The 16,253-nt window shown below is 36.7% G+C and overlaps 1 protein-coding gene across 2 annotated transcripts in view; it reads right to left on the bottom strand.

Moving 5' to 3' along the window:
- SMYD3 (SET and MYND domain containing 3) overlaps nucleotides 1–16,253 on the bottom strand; it is a 395,552-nt gene that overhangs the window by 330,688 nt on the left and 48,611 nt on the right. For both annotated transcript variants that reach the window (XM_064708804.1, XM_064708805.1), the window contains exons 2-5: nucleotides 13,562–13,625; nucleotides 6,307–6,414; nucleotides 5,156–5,213; nucleotides 2,021–2,157 (exon numbers count right to left, since the gene is read on the bottom strand). In XM_064708804.1, coding sequence (XP_064564874.1) covers nucleotides 2,021–2,157; nucleotides 5,156–5,213; nucleotides 6,307–6,414; nucleotides 13,562–13,625 — 367 coding nt within the window. The remainder of the gene's footprint in view (nucleotides 1–2,020; nucleotides 2,158–5,155; nucleotides 5,214–6,306; nucleotides 6,415–13,561; nucleotides 13,626–16,253) is intronic.

Raw genomic sequence — 16,253 nt, 5'->3', positions numbered from 1 at the left:
AACCAAATTGGGAAAGCTGTAAAATGCCACATGGAAAAATTAGAGAGTGACAACAAAGTCTTACAAAAAGCTTGACAGTTGTGCTTGACTGAACTCTGAACAAGATACTAATTTTACTCATGCAAAGCACATGGCTGTTGACTGCTCTTTTCTCCCAACCACTCACCTGTCCAGTCAGATTCTCCCATCCCTTCTGCCAGTTCTATTTAGTATTAATGATATCAAGTATGTGTACACAGGACAGGTCTATGCCATTTGCTTTCCATTTTCCCAGAGCAGACTATCACACAGACTAAGCAAAACCAGTAAAAGAAGGAAATGAGCCCTAGTTTAATGGACAAAATAAACCACCCCAAAACAAAAACAACTTAGAACTCGGCACTTTGCACTACATTCAGTATAGTGGGGGAAAATTCACAGTCAACATATAAAAAAATATCTTTGTGACACCAAAGCTACAGTAGGGCAAATGTTGTCATTAACAGGAGCATTCCCAGTTCTCCAGTTAACAAAACAGGGAGCTGGGAAGTCTTAGCTTTCACTCTGCCCTTGATGGCCACTTAGACCTCCTTGGTAAAATACAAGGGAGGGGAGAGGAGGGGCACATATGTGCACATGCTTGCATAAAAAAATTTAAAACCTTCTGCACATTCTTCACCACTGTTCCAATGTGTTTAGTACTCATCACACTGTTTCTGTAATGCCACATGGCCACTCCCTTCTTAACCTAATTATGTAGAAGGCAAAAACATTTGGAAAAAACTTCTGACAAGCTGCAACTCAGTAAAAAACTGAGTAGGCAGTGATCATCTTCTGATAATCAGTTTTATCTTCAGCTGCACAAATTCTCTACACCAGATAACACAATGTACATGTTTCATGTGAAACGCATCTGACAAAGCCCAGGCCAAACCAGCATGCCAATACAAGACAACAAAACAGCTTGAGTGGAGATGAGGTAGTACTTAAAGAGCTTTATCTATGCAGCCTTTGGACTGAGTTTATTTCAGATTATGTGATTTTTCAGGGTAAAATTGCAACTTTGCATCACAGCAGTCTAACCAGCAATAAAAAAAATCCAGAAAAACAACACAGTTGATTAAATCGCTCCTAGTCCTGCCCACAGGAAAAAAAAAGTTTTTTAACTGTGCAAACAGACTTTTTTAAATGTTAAAAAAAAACTTAGCACATTTTTATTTTATTTCTCCCAAAGAGGTTCTTTCTTTTAATTATAGCAGAAAAAAAAATCATATTTTGGCTTACTTCATAAGAATACACTTACTAAAACAACCAAAATGTAAATAAGATAAATCTTATGACAGAATTTATCAATCAATTAGAAATCAAAAAAATTAAATGGAACTATGAGTACTCTTCACATAAAATATTTCTGAGCATTGTTTGAATTTAGCTTCCTGAATTGAAAGTAAAAAAAACATCTACACCAAAAGCCAACAATATTTACTTAGTAGCACAATAGGCATTTTACATACTGTGGAATCTAATTTTAAATACTTTATATGTCACCTTTCAGAATAAATAATGCACAAGGCTTCTAGAAAAAGCAGCTTGTAGGATACAACACCATCACAAAAACTATACTTCTAGATGACCAAGTCGGATGGGAGGATATCTGCAAACATATTTCACTTTGTAGAAAAATTTTAGGCTGAAGAGCGATGTTACACACTCTTCATTACTGTGAAAAAACTACTCAGGTTGATTGACTGAATTATATTTGAACTTTCTTGGTGTTTTTCTCACCCAACAACTTTAACATGATAATTTTAAAAAAGGAAAAGAAAAAAAATATCCTCTGGCTACTGCTTTAATTTTGAAGTGCTGCAATTAAAGTTATACTTCTGCTTAAATATTGACTGAATAAAAAAAAATAGTTTGAATCCACTTTGTCATATATCACACTGTGAATGTATCTACTGAACTCCCACTCAGAAATAAATCGTGAACACGAGGAAAAGATAATTTATGAGTTGTCAAGTAACCAGATTTTAACACTTACTTTTGTGAAGATCTGAAAAAAGTCAATTGCAGGTGGCAGTTGAGACTCATCCTGGATCTCAGTTTTCAAATACAGTTGCAAAGTCTGCGCAAGGTGCCTGAGGCCATCTTTCATTTCTTCACTTAATTGTTCAGTGTCTTATTGAAGAAGGGAAAAAAGAGTAGATCATGTCATAAACAGAACATTTCACCAACATTTTGAAAATATCCAATGGCAGCCATACAGTCTAGACATTTCCAGTCCAGGAATTAATCTTGACAGAGGGCAATTTTGACAGAGGGCAGACATTTCTCATTTTTTGTGACAGTTACCTATCAACACACAGTACAGTTTATCAGGTTGCTACTGCCAAATCATTTGAATGAAACAGCAAGTTAAAGATCAAAAGCCAATAGATAAAGCAGATGTGTAAGCAGATGTAAGACATTACATACAAAAATTAGGCATCTGGGTTTGTAACATTAACCACATTAGAAATATGCTTGGAACTTTATGCAGCAGTACATACTTTTATACTGCATTCTCCATAGATACGTCAGAAACACTTTATGCTAACAGATGAAACAGAAAAGTATTTATGAACAAAAGGAATTTCATACAGTGCAACAGGTAAAGAATGAATATGAAAGAATAATAAGTAAATATCACTTTATTATAAAGCACCTCTATTCATGTTTTTCAGAAGAGACCCCTCCTACTTAATCTGAGTTTCAGGACATATAGAGGAATTTCAAGGAACTATGGAGATTGGAAAAGAACTTCATCAAGGGCTGGATGCCTCCACATGCTTTGTGGTTTTTCATGTATTATATGTTTTAGCAGAACATTACTTAAAAAGTGTTTAAACTTCATACACTTCTATTCAGTTTATATGCCTATCACACTAAAAATTAACCAACAGTATAAAGTAATGTTGAAAAGTAATAATGTAAAGAAAATGAGACAGCATATGCCTATAATAATGTTCAAAAATAAAATATTTGGGAATTACAAGTGGAGGGGAAAAACCAAAAAAAAAAAAGATTAAAAGAGGATCAATGAGAATTCTGTCACATTTCTAATTAGTGTTGAAACATTATCTTCTATTACAAAGATGCTTCCTAAAAATGTTTGTTTCAGATTACAGCCTGTATTCCTAGTTCATGTAATTCTGTTCAACGAAATCTTTTCTCCTACCTACATAGACCTCTAATGTAAATGCATTTCTGATTCTCCTATAGATTCCATTAAGTACCCAAAGAAACAAAAGCTTTATCAACAACATTCATAAATTGTGCAGCAAACAGGGAAATTGTTAATAAATAACAGGAGCTTTTGGAGCATACAGAGGCAGCAAAAAAAACATCATAGCTACTACAAATTCTCACACCAACCTAAAACACTTTTGGATTTTTTTCTCCAAAACCACAAAGACCATCTATTCACTCTAACAAGGAAGCCAGGAAAACAACACAAGTAAAGAGTCAGCCAAAACCTTTACATAAGATTATGCATAGGCCATTTGTACTGTAGCCTGAAGTACCAAGTTCAGATAATGTGTCAATGTCCTAAACACTTGGTGCTCTGGAGTTAAGAAGATTTCACAGGAATTGTTACTAATACTCAGAGTAAGAACAGATGGAACGCTACATGTGCATCTCTCATTTCTCTTCTCCTCAACTAACCGGCTATGTACCAGTTCTTTCGGTATCAGTGAGAGGACAGTCATCCCATCTGTATCACAGGCCACATCACCATTTCCTTCAGAATGAGAATTTTAGCAGAAGCTTCTGGCCACTCTACAGACTTTTGTACCATCTATCCATTGCAGCTCAGGCCTGTTTAACACAAAGCTTCTCTCCAGACAACTTATCACACTACTCCCCCTGTCTCCAGCCAAGTCCAGGAAAGCTGAGATCATCTCCTGAAGGGGACTGAGAAACCAGTTTGCATGGAACAATCAGTTACAAAACAATCTTTGCCCACATTAGAGACAACTGCTGTACAAGTGATCACTATTTCATTTTTAAATGGAGACTCTTCCAGTCCAGTTCCTCCTGCACCACTCTGCAATCAGCTATTGGTATAATAAAGACACTTTCCTTGGATCCCAGCAGTGTAATGAAGCATAAAAGTCCATAGTCTACATAATTTTAACTTAATTTGAAGCATCTGTTTTCCATAAACCTTTGTGACACGAATTGAGAATATCCATTGCAGAAAATCACTATGTTTTAAATAACTGAAATCTATCTATTTTAATGTGCTGCCTTGTTAAAGTCTTTTGCCCTTGCAGTTCGAGAGAAGGCAGCAGAATGTCAGGGTGTTCAGAAGTAAAATTAATACTATGTGTTGCATTTTTTGTGTTTATACGGGTACTACACCAATTGATTAAGCTGGTTTGTAGCCAAAACTCTAGACGATACTTAAAAACATTGAGGTAATCAAAATATTCACATTACTCTCCAGAAAATCCCTCTAAACAAGATACAAAAATGAACCAAGGATGTACTTCTTCCTTTCTAAGTTTTTAAGATGCCACAAAATATGGAAAAAATGTTTCCTATTTCAACATTTGCTCTGCTGAGAGACTGTAATGAGCATCTTTTTCTACTCAAGCAGTTGAAACTTGTGAAGCCACAAAAGTAATAACTGCATCATTTCATCTTTTTTCTCTATTGAAAGGTCATGTAGAAGAAAAACATACACATATCCCTTTTAGATTTAACATTCTTCCCTGTCCCTGGAGGTCATCTTGAAGCTTTATGCAATAGCACGTAAGTATTAGAAAAGTAAAACCTCAGTGTAAAAGTATATGTGCTATTGTCTATGGATGCAGAAATATTGACACTGTATGTAGTAAGGGAGACATCGGGTAAATGAAAAAATGAGCAGGCAAGATGTTCATTGTAAAATGCAAAAATAAAAATACTAAAGCAAAAAAAAAAAAAAATCAGGAAGACTTTGCTTCAAGACAACAGGCATGTTTTCCCTTTTATCTTTGAAATAACTGTGCTTTCCCACAGAGGTTTTTGTCTTAGATTCTGTTACTCCACAGAGCAAACATTCAGAAGGCAAGCTGCAAGAAAATCAGATGGCCCTTTCATAAAGCAGACCTAGGTAGTATTTCCTGAAGTCTGGCTGGCAATTACTTACTTGACTGAAGATCAGAAAAAGAGTAGAGTTTCTCAGAAGGGCATACTGATTGTCTGAGCTGTAGAGGAAAAACAGATAATTAACACTCACATAACATGTTTTATCCTGCAAACACTACAAGACTGATTATTAGGTGTGATAAGCATGTAAGATAATCAGGTAAGGCCAACAGCCTCAACATAAATCCCAGATTTTGCATACACTATCCTAAAAAATTAAATTTCTTTGTTGTTGTAAGACTTCCTACTCATTTTGATTTTTTTTAACACTTCAGCAGCTTACCTTCAGTAACTTACTTTAGCTCTTTAGAGCATAATTGAAATCAGATTATGAGTTTGTAGTTTCAGAGTTCATGTGACTCTAATTAATGCACAGTATTGCTAAGTACATATTTGCCCTTTAAAGCTATCATGCACAAACTCTTCACAACAATGTATAAAATAAGTGTGAAATCATATTTTATCACCTCAGACCACAACAAAGGCCTGCACTTTTATCCAACACACACAGCATCATAGCAGGTTCAGCAAAAAAATGAGCAAATCCCTTTTGATTTACAATCCCACACATTTATAAGCTGCTTAAACTATCAGAAAATTTAGTCCATATAAAGTAATCAAACCGTGGGAATGTCAAACACCCAGGACTTCCAAGAGAATTTAGAAAAACATTAAAAAAGGTAATTGAGATTAAGAGAATCCAGCATGGAAAGCATGCCATTGTGCCCTCTAAAGAAAGGGCTAGTTACCAGTGCTTCTGCCCTAACCATTCATTCAAACAACACTTTATGAGGCTTCCATTAGGTTAACAGAAAACCACCAATAACTTCAGTAGTATTGAAGGGAAAACAGTGCCTCCCTATGTTTTGCTTCCAGGCACAAATAAGCTGAGAATGCTGCCACATAGCCATAGGAAAAGAAAGTCAATAAACATGTCCCTTAAGCTTAGTTATGTCTGTTTTGGAATCTCTTGATCCTTTCAGCATTTCTGCAAACTAATCAGTAAACTTGTAATGCAATTTGCAGTCTAATTTTTTCCAGCACTCCCAGTCACTTCAGCTTTGTAGTTCATAATTGCATTAAAAATGTAGAGTGAGAAAGTATTTACCAGAATGTACTGCACTGAATCAATTCTAAAAGAACATCACTTACTAGTTTAAAAACAATCCTTCCAGCAAGTCTGACAGAGTCTGGAGGAAAATTGGGCTCGATGCTCTTAAGACATTTGCATTCCTGCTTGTGGTCCAGCCAAGCTTCTTTCTATCAGGATATTTTTAAAAGGAAGAAAAAGAAAATCAGGTGCATTTTATTTTACATAAACTGTATCCTACTTTTTTTATATGTACACACATATTTTACATATATATAGTTATCTATAGTTAAATATGCACACAAAGATGCTCAAAACAATATGCACTAATTCTCCTCTGTTGTTACATGAAGCATCTACAGTATGTAGCTGCATACTTCACAAGACTGAAGAGAGCTAGAAAGGATGCTATCTGATACACACAAAACTCCAGGCACGTGTTCACTCAGCAATCAGGACTGCAGAGGCCTTCAGAGTCTAAATGCAGCTGCTCTAATGCAATGGTCAAGTTTTCATTGCTGCAAAAACTGTCCCCAAATATCCCTGAGCTGATGAGATATCAATGCCCACAGCTGGGAGGATTGGTAGTGATATTTTTCACAGTTCAGACCAGGAGTGGTCACTGATACCAAAACAGAAGACAGAACCAACAATATTTTAGTTATATTTATTACCTAAACCTGAAATTTTGTTTCATGGGCCACTTTAATTAGAATAGCAGAGACAGACTAACACTTCCATAGCAGGGAAGTCAGCATGATAAGATGAAGGAAACATTGAAATATGTTTCTTTTTTTCTCTAGCATTCATTGTTGCCCCAAGATTAGCGCAGAAAAGTAGCAAGAATGAGTCTTCAGCTAAAGAAATATTTTGAAAGAAAATTTCTGATTTTTTTTTTCCCTGTCTTCTGTCTCCACAAGCAGAAAATTCTGCTTAGAATATACAAAAAGTCTAACACACTACATATTTACACATTTTATTTGCATATTCACAATTCAGGTTTGAAGCCAGACAGCTGTTTCAAATAGCTTTAATAGCAAATTAGAAGAACATGACACAATGAAAATTTGCTACAATGACAAGTACTCAGAACCAAGGGCTTCTGAAGGTGACATTTTCTCACAAATATGCAGTAAAGGAACAAAAACATGAACCCAGAAAACCAGTTCCTGTTAGGTGAGTGCCACAGAGAAAATGATTGTCTAATGTTAGGTACATGTTCAGCAATTTTAAAAAAAGATAAAATGGCAGAGCTATGTGTAAGGGCACGTCAGACCTGGAGATGCTGACATGAGAGTTATAAAGACTCCAAAGGCACTCACACAATTTTTTCCTAAGCTGCATAAGTGAGGGAATTGTTTCAGGTAACTAGGCTTCAGCACCAGTAGCATTTATTATATTTAATTCAGGATTTTTTCCCCTGTGGCTTATGTGTAATAAATAAATGGAACTTTTTATTTTTTTCAGATACATGAGAGATTTGTGATTTCATTTCTTTTACCTATAACTCTACAAGGAGAAAAAAATGACACCAAGAAGGCATTAATCCAAATACAGTTAGTGTCACATGCTGTCTGGCAAATAAAAGTTAAGTATTTAGTGCTGAATAGAATTATCCTTGTCTAGAGAAAACAAAGTCATCCTTGTAAATGTCCAGACATCGTTCGGTGTAATATAATTATATTGGCATTTTTATCCAACTTAAACTAAAAATGTCCCTAGGAGTAAGCCTTTACTGTCAAATTTTTTCCTCTACATAAATGCTGCACAGAATTTTAAACATGCTAGAGGTGACATCAAAATGATTAATAACTTACCCAACCAATATAGCTCTAATGAGATGAAATATTCTGGACCACATAGCATCACATGCCATGTTTCTTTGAGAGCATTCCCACGTGGTAAGAATAGTTTAAACACATGCCTTTAGTGAAAAAGCACTTTGGCCAAAACTGATGCTAAAAAGGAATCATTCTGATTCCTCTGCAGAAGGAGCTAGAATAGAACAGGGATTGCCAGTCACTTATTCCCAAATGGAAAGGGAGAGAGAGGAAAGTTCCAAATGCATTAAATATAATGAAATTCAACAATATTTTTTCTTTCTATCCATACAACATGGATACAAATCACAGGACAATATGAAAACAAAGATTTGTGACCCTGGAGAGACCTAATTTAAAGTCAGTCTCTAAAAATATTTATTGGTTGGACTTATGTTAATATCACATTTCCTGGTGGAAGGGTTTTCTTTATTCTGTGTATCCTGGCTTTCAGTCAAGGTTTTATATTCTATATCCAGCATGAGTGTAAACACTGTAGTGCAGAGACATGGCCACCTGTATGACCCTTCTCCTCCATGCCATGGAAGGTCTTCCAATTTTGCAATGACTCCTTTTTCTCCTGTTAGAAATGAACACTAATAGAAGAAAGGCAAGTGAAGAGTACAGGGCAATACAAAACCCTCCTGCTCAAGGTTTCACTACACTTAGAAACTTGGAAAGAATATCTTTCTGTTTATCTCCTCCCAAAGCATTGTCTCTCCTTCAATCTCAATGCATCTCAAGTGCAAATCCTCAGGCTTCACCCAGGGGAAAATGGTCAGCACCCACATGGCCACAGAGATGGTGCAGCACAGAGCTCTTCACGGGTGGCAGCTTGAGAGTCTGCCCACTGAACTGTGGCAGTCGAGGCAGTCACGACACAAAGCAGAGACCACAAGCAGTCTCAGCTGGCAACACTTCATTAGTGAAAATGGCTGATCTTTTATACACTTTCCAGTTGTTTACCCTTCTTCTACCTTAACTATTGGCCACAATAAGTCAATACCATGCTATTGGTGAAAAGTTACAATGACTCCACCTAACTTTCTAAAAATGCTTCATCCAGCTGCAGAATGCTCTTATCTTTCTTCTCCCGATCTCCTTGGTAACGGCCTTGGAGAAAGCTCCTTATCAGCTTCTTCTCGCTCCTTTAGCTAACAGGCCCGCTACTAGCCCCTTCCACACTGAACCAGCACCAGAACAACTCCAACTCCTCCCTGCACAAGCCAGGATCACCTCCTGCGGCCTCGGGTCACGGGCAAAGACCCCTCACAAACACCTGCAATGTCTTGCATATTTTCAGCTCAGCGATTTTGCCAATGCACATCCAATTCTTTCACAGACATATGGTATTGCTGTCTCCCTTTGGAGCCTGAATCTACAAAAGTTCCTGAAGCAATGTTGATGAAACAAAGGTTTCCCTTGTCTTCCATGCAAGATCACAAAAAAAGAATGCTTCCTGCAGATTAATGCGTTAACAAAAAGCTGTTAAAGGCTAGAGCTTATTAACAAAAAAAAAAAAAAAATATTTTTCCATTGGAAGGTTTTGATCTGTTAAAAGCAAATAATCTGTAATTTCCAAAGGACTGTTTGAATTTTCACAAAATGTCTTTCTTTAATTATGACATTTTAATTTTATTACACTGTTTCAATAATGTTTGATAATATCACATTCTGAATTCTGCCTGAAATTACTCTTCCACTTTTCAGGGATTATCATCTATATCACTGGTCCCCAATCCATGGGATACACCACATTAATAAACATTGCCACAAGTGATCACAACAGTGATTATGAGGAGCAGCAGATGTGATAACCCTACCTTTGGAGGGACACCCAACCAACATAACATTGCTTGAAGGAAGGTAGCTTATGAAATTAGGCAACAAGCAGTGGAAAAGGGACTGCAACAGGGAAATGTCAAATAGGAGTAAAAACCAATTAGGTCTGAGTGAAAAAAAAATTTTAAAAAATTAAAAGCAAAAAATCTATATGTACTTGATCCTGAAGTCAGAATTCAGTTGCAAAAGGTCAGCCCAAAGGATCTCTTGTGATAAATTCCAGTTTCGCATTTCTAATATATTTTAAATTAAATTAAAACAGCTTGCTTCAACTGGCCTGAAAAGGAAAAATAATGGGATTTTTTTTTAATTTGGAACAACTCACTCATGATCTTTAAAACAGACATTATGGAGATTTTAAAAAAAATTGGTATTCTGATTTGTTTATAGATTTTTTTCAGGACTACTGGCTCTGCATACATATTCCCTTAAAAGATAACTATTATCACTGCAAGTTACAAAAAAGAGAGGTATTTCCAAAGACTGTTTCTTCTCCTTAAGGTTAGTCTGAAGATACTTTTTTGTACTACTTGACATTTTAAAGCAAATGAAGATTTTTACAAGATATTTGCAGCTTACAAAAAACTGCTCCTTTTGGTTTTTTTATATCTTTTGGTTTTGTTTATATCTGAAATATAAATCCACTGTAATATTTACACTGAAGTTTCTTTCACAAAATCCACCATTATTCTAGACCCATACACCTATCGAATTAAACTTTTTAAATTCAGATTTTTTTTGTACTAATTCTGTTTTCGTATAATGTATAAATTACAAAACTCCAGAAAAATTACAATTGTTAAGCCTATTTTGAGTTGCAGCATCACACGTTCAAAAATAATTAAATCATTCTGCAACTAAGTGTGAACTGCAAATTCAACTGCATAATTTGCACTCGAAAGTTATCTGTATTTATAAAACTAAAATAGTCCTGTTTTACTAATATTCACTTTTTTAATGTGCAAAATGCAGTTTCATCAATACCCTGCTGTTTATTTGTTGACCAATTAGTTCAATTAGAAGTGCACATATTAATGAATTGCACTTAAGCTACAGAGGCTAAGTAGGGCACAAAGCATTTGGTTTAGCTTTCCTAACAGCTGCTATAAAACCAGAGCAGCACAATGGTTTAGCTGTCTTATTAGAACAAATATGAATCAAAAGACAGTTCTCAAGAACAAAGAAATCTGGCTGGTCTCAGTTTTATCTGTAAAATAAAACTGCTTCAAGCCATCAATCCCAATAAATTCACTACTTTGACTACAAAATAACTTCTTTTTTCCTGTTATTCTCTATCGCTACCTAATATCATAGGATATTACATACATTAATTCAGTGTTAATTGATTTATACAAACAGTTCAAAAAATTATGTAACTGCCAATACAGAGTGTGTTAAGTGCAGATTACTTAAAGCAGCAGTAGCCTGTCTCACTGAAATCCTTACCTACAGCTCTGGAGTTTGCATGCTGGAAGCACAAAGCAAAGACACTCAAGATGGCTTCAGGCTATCCCTTATGAATCCTTTAAGAATGTTCAGACAGTTGTGCTTCTCAAAGAGGAAGCTCCAGTTCCTACCTCCATTGCCTCTACACCTGCTTTGAACAAGTTATTGCATGACACTTTGCACATTGCATGACATTTTGCAGTCAGATTGCTGGTCAGTGCCCACAGTCTCATTTCAGAGACGGCCAACAGAAGCTTTACCAATGACTCTCTTAGAAGATGTTTTACCTGGCAAATACTTTGGTCTTTTATAGTCTTAATGGCCATGTTTTCCTTATGATCTCCCATAATAAATCTACCTGTGGCATTATTATTGATGCTACAGTAAGCACCTAATGTACATTGCACACATTTGCCATACAATGAATCAAAATGACACTTCTTCCTATTTTCCCTCCCCATATGTTTTAATCCCTAAAAGGAGGGATTTGTGGGATCTTGAGAACACTACAGATTATATTAAAGCAGAATTGTTTACAGAAGCACATGATACGTGACAAGATCAGCCCTGAGGTGAAAGACTTGGGGATGTTGGTTGACAAGAAGCTCAATGTGACCCTGTGATGGGCACTCACAGCCTAGAGAGCCAAATGTGTCCTGGGCTGCATCCAAAGCAGGGAAAAGGATTCTGCCCCTCTGCTCCACTGTGGTGAGACCCCACCTGGAGTCCTGCTCCAGCTCTGGGGACCCCAACACAAGAAAAACATGGAGCAAGTCCAGAGGAGGGCTACAAAGATGACCAGAGAGCTGGACCACCTCTCTCACTGAGACAGACTGACAGACCTTGCAGCAGCCCTCCAGTACCTGAATGGGGGGGCCCACTAAAGACCTGGAGAGGGACTGGTTACAAGGGCATGTAGTGATAGGACAAAAGAAGATGGCTTCAAACTGAGAGTATACTTAGCTTAGACATCAGGAAGAACTTCTTTACTGTGAGGGTAGTGAGGCACTGGAACAGGTTGTCCAAAGAAGCTGTGGATGCTCCATCCCTGGAAGTGTTTGATGCCAGGTTGGATGGCATGCTTTGAGCAATGCTTTGAGCAACCTGATCTAGTGGAAGATGTCTGCCCAAGGAACTAGATGATCTCTAAGGTCCCTTCCAACACTAACCATTTGATGATGCTTTAATTCCATTATCATTGGAATGTCAAAGACTTAGCTTAAAAATTTATAGAGTATTACTGCTAGTCCACTTTGACCAGTAACTTTTTTTCTTCATTTTTCTCTATTTAGGAAGAGGAAAAAAAATTACACACACACCCCCACCTAAAAAACCAACCACTACCAACCCTCACCCTACCACAAAAAAAAAAAATCACAGCGCAAAACTAAGAGGAACCATTTAAAACTTCAAGTGCCCTACAAGGCAATCCTCTATATCAAATCAAATATAAAAGTTGAGGTTTTAGGCCTTTGAGAACTTTTCACCTTTGAGAAATATTTCCTAGGATAGGATCCCAGGTTACCTCAGGATGAATGGATCTACAGAGAGCTCTAGTTGCAAAGCAGGGTCAGCTCTGGGGTCAGACCCAGCTCAGAGCTTTATCCAGTAGGGTCTCCAAACCTTCAAACACAGCGATCACACAAACACCCTGGCCAGCCTGTCCCATCTCTTGGCTGTCAAGAGCTTTTCCTTGTATCCCATGCAAACCTCTGGTCTTTCAACTTAAGCCTGTTGTCCCTTGTCCTCCTGCCATGCACCACTTTTCTCCTTGAAAAACTCCTCAGAGATGCAGTTTTCCTTAAAGCCTTCTCTTCTCAACAGATTCTTGACCCTTATTTCCTCTTAAAAAATTGGAATACACAATTTACTATTATAAAAAGTACTCCTGAAATACAAATTGTTTTACTGCAAAATTGAATCAGAGCTTCCAATCTACAGACAAGCTTAGGAATTATTCCTCCCCCCTCACCAAGTACAGTCAAACACCACACAACTTATTTTTGTCTTTTGTACTTACCAGAATCTCACATTTGTAGCTTTAAAAATACTCAAATAAAACAAGCCAGCATTTTTAACCACTCTGTCCAAAACTACAAATAAATTACAGTGTGAAGGTATGACAACATGCAAAACTTATGGAAACTGTAAAAGAAGTCTTCAAATGCCTATTTTCTTAAACCCTTTATAGGTGTTATTTTTATCTTACCTGACAAGTCCTACCACAGTATTTAGCAACCTTGCACTGAGAGCATCTGTGCAGATTTTCATTCCTGTTTAGAAAGAGAAAAAAAAAAAGAGAAAGGGTTATAAATACAGATCAAGTTTTGTGTTTATCCTTCTTACCTAACTAGCAGTTTCCAAATTTTCCAAGTCACAAAAAAATATCTTTAAAACAAGAAAATGCACTGTAATGCAAGAAGAAATTGTACATAGTTATATTCAGAGCTATAGTCACAACCCTTTACTTGTGTCACTCAGCATCTCTGGGACCATTTTGGACCAAAGGAAAATTATCAAATGTGCTTTTGTCATGTAGTTGTAACTCTGAGGAGTTTGATTTTGTAGATATCATCATAATTAGAGCTGCGCAACACAGCTAGCTAATCTATTTACTATCTGAGCCTTGTCTTAAGCAAGCATCACTATCTGTCTTAAACAAGACCTTGCTGTGAACCTGCAGCTGTGACATCAAATTTTATCTTTATAACACAGTCCAATGTTGACATGTCAGCAGAAATTTCTATTCTAAGAAAACCCTTCTGATCGGTGGACAATGAAAACAAAATAAAAATTCATAGGGGAAGTATAAAAATCCAATGAAAACTAGAAGGAGAACTACCAGACCTATACATTACAATCTAAAGGTTAAAAGCACCTCCTGACTGTAGCAGTGTTTTCTGATACTATCTTAATTTATCTATATGACTTAAGAAAATATCACTGAAGTTCTGTACATTTTTAGACAGTAAGTAAGCATTTAATGTGAAAGTACACAGAGAGAAAATCTTGTACCTCAAACGTATAAGTAAAGATATTTACATTGGGTGAGTAGAAATGAGACAGATTTTGAGGCTTCCCTTCCCCTTCATTTTCCCATAGAAGATACTGAACATGATGCATTATTCTGGTAACACTGCTAAGTGTTCACTTTCATTTCTCAACGTGCAAGGCTGCTCGTGTGAGTTATGGTCATTAACTAGGCTGGGAAAACTCTATGGGTTTTTGTTGCTATTAAAACCAAAGGTGGGCAATTTCCATTACAGACACAACAATTATCTGGGCTCTGTGGACAGCACAACCATTACTACTTCCCCTCAGACTTCCTCCTGGCTGCCTCTCTGATCTTAGTGAAGAAGCACAGGTACCTCACTCAGTGCCACTATTCCCTTGTGAGCTGCTCAGGGCTGAATACAGCTCATTTACACCCAACAATTTATCATCAGGAGTAATTCCTCAGTACCCCCTTCTCCATCCTTCTACAAGGCAAGGAAAGAGGGCTCAGTCATGCCACTGGCCCCTTCTAAAAGTAATTTTAGTAATGGTATCTTTAGGTTGCTATAGTGTTTTACATTTAGCTGCCTCAATTTTTATTATATAGATTAATTCAGCTTTCCAATTTAATTGGGAAATAACTGCCTATAACAGCCCATTTCAAACTGAAGGGGCAAATTTAAGTGATCAGATTAAGGACTTTACTTTGCAAGATTACTGGTGTCTGCACATCAGCACCAGATGTGCACTTTTTACTTGCACTCCCTCCTGATGCAATGAAAAGATGCAATTTGCTGTCTCTGCTGTCACCAAAAGACAACTCCTCTGCTGCTGTCAGTCATCTAGAGACTGTATACCACAGAGTCAGATTCCCAGACCAACTGCTTTACAACGTGACCTTCTTTCACTTACATCACTCTGTTGCTCCCAAATCTTAATTTCTCTGGGTGACTTCAAAAAGGTAGAACACTATTTATCCAAAGGCCACATGCAAAGCAGACAGAACCAACATGCCCACAAACTTCAATCTAGAACTTCTGGATAAAGAATGTAACCCACTTATTTCAGCTATGATGCCAAAATTGAAGAGTAGGAGCACACCAGAAATGCCATGGAGCATCCATCCTCTAGCAAAACCCAACCTCCCCTTTCCCTCAGGTCCCACAAGTGAGAAAGGTATTTTGCTGATATATCAAAGTCTTACTTGTGTTTGAATTATTAAAAGTAAGAGCTGGTGCATTAGCTTAGGACTCTTATAAGCATTTGGGGAGTTTAGACTGCTGCATTGGTCAAAGATTAAAAAGAGCATTATGAACAGTCCATTATAATCAAGTAAAAATATTTTCATTTGTATTGCATAAAAACCCCTATTTTGTCACATAATATTTTGTAGATATTCATACTAACTACCAGGAGAAAAGTAATTTATAAACATTTCTGATATAAGTAGATATTTTCCAACAGCATTCTTTATCTTCCTACCTGAAAAGCCAGCCCTTGAGACAGAAAAAACTAGCAATTGTTGGATTTCTATAAACAGAATCTAAAATCTTGTACATGTACAATAGGTTTTTGATTTTAAGGTGCAATGCCTGAGGATGATTCAGAGTTAGAAACAAGCGTGAAATCATCATTTTACCAGCTGGGGAGAGCTGTTTCATCTTCAAGGTTGAGCAATGACACAAGCTTAATCACATTCTCGTAGAGGAGGATATATTTCTCAATTTAGATTAGAAGCTCAAGCAAAAACACTTTGCAGGCAGATTTTGTTTGTTCTACATGTTATTCACCAAAATACAATAATGAGTTCAGAGTTGAAAAAGGAACATGTGCAATTTTAGCCCCAAACACACTGAAGTACCACAAAGTCCCAGCAGCAACAGGTAAGATGCAATTTCCAAAGCAGA

Source organism: Zonotrichia leucophrys, chromosome 3 (genome assembly GCF_028769735.1).
Source record: "Zonotrichia leucophrys gambelii isolate GWCS_2022_RI chromosome 3, RI_Zleu_2.0, whole genome shotgun sequence".
NCBI lineage: Eukaryota > Metazoa > Chordata > Aves > Passeriformes > Passerellidae > Zonotrichia > Zonotrichia leucophrys.
Note: the sequence above shows the minus strand (reverse complement) of the source record. Positions and strands in the feature narration are given on the sequence as shown.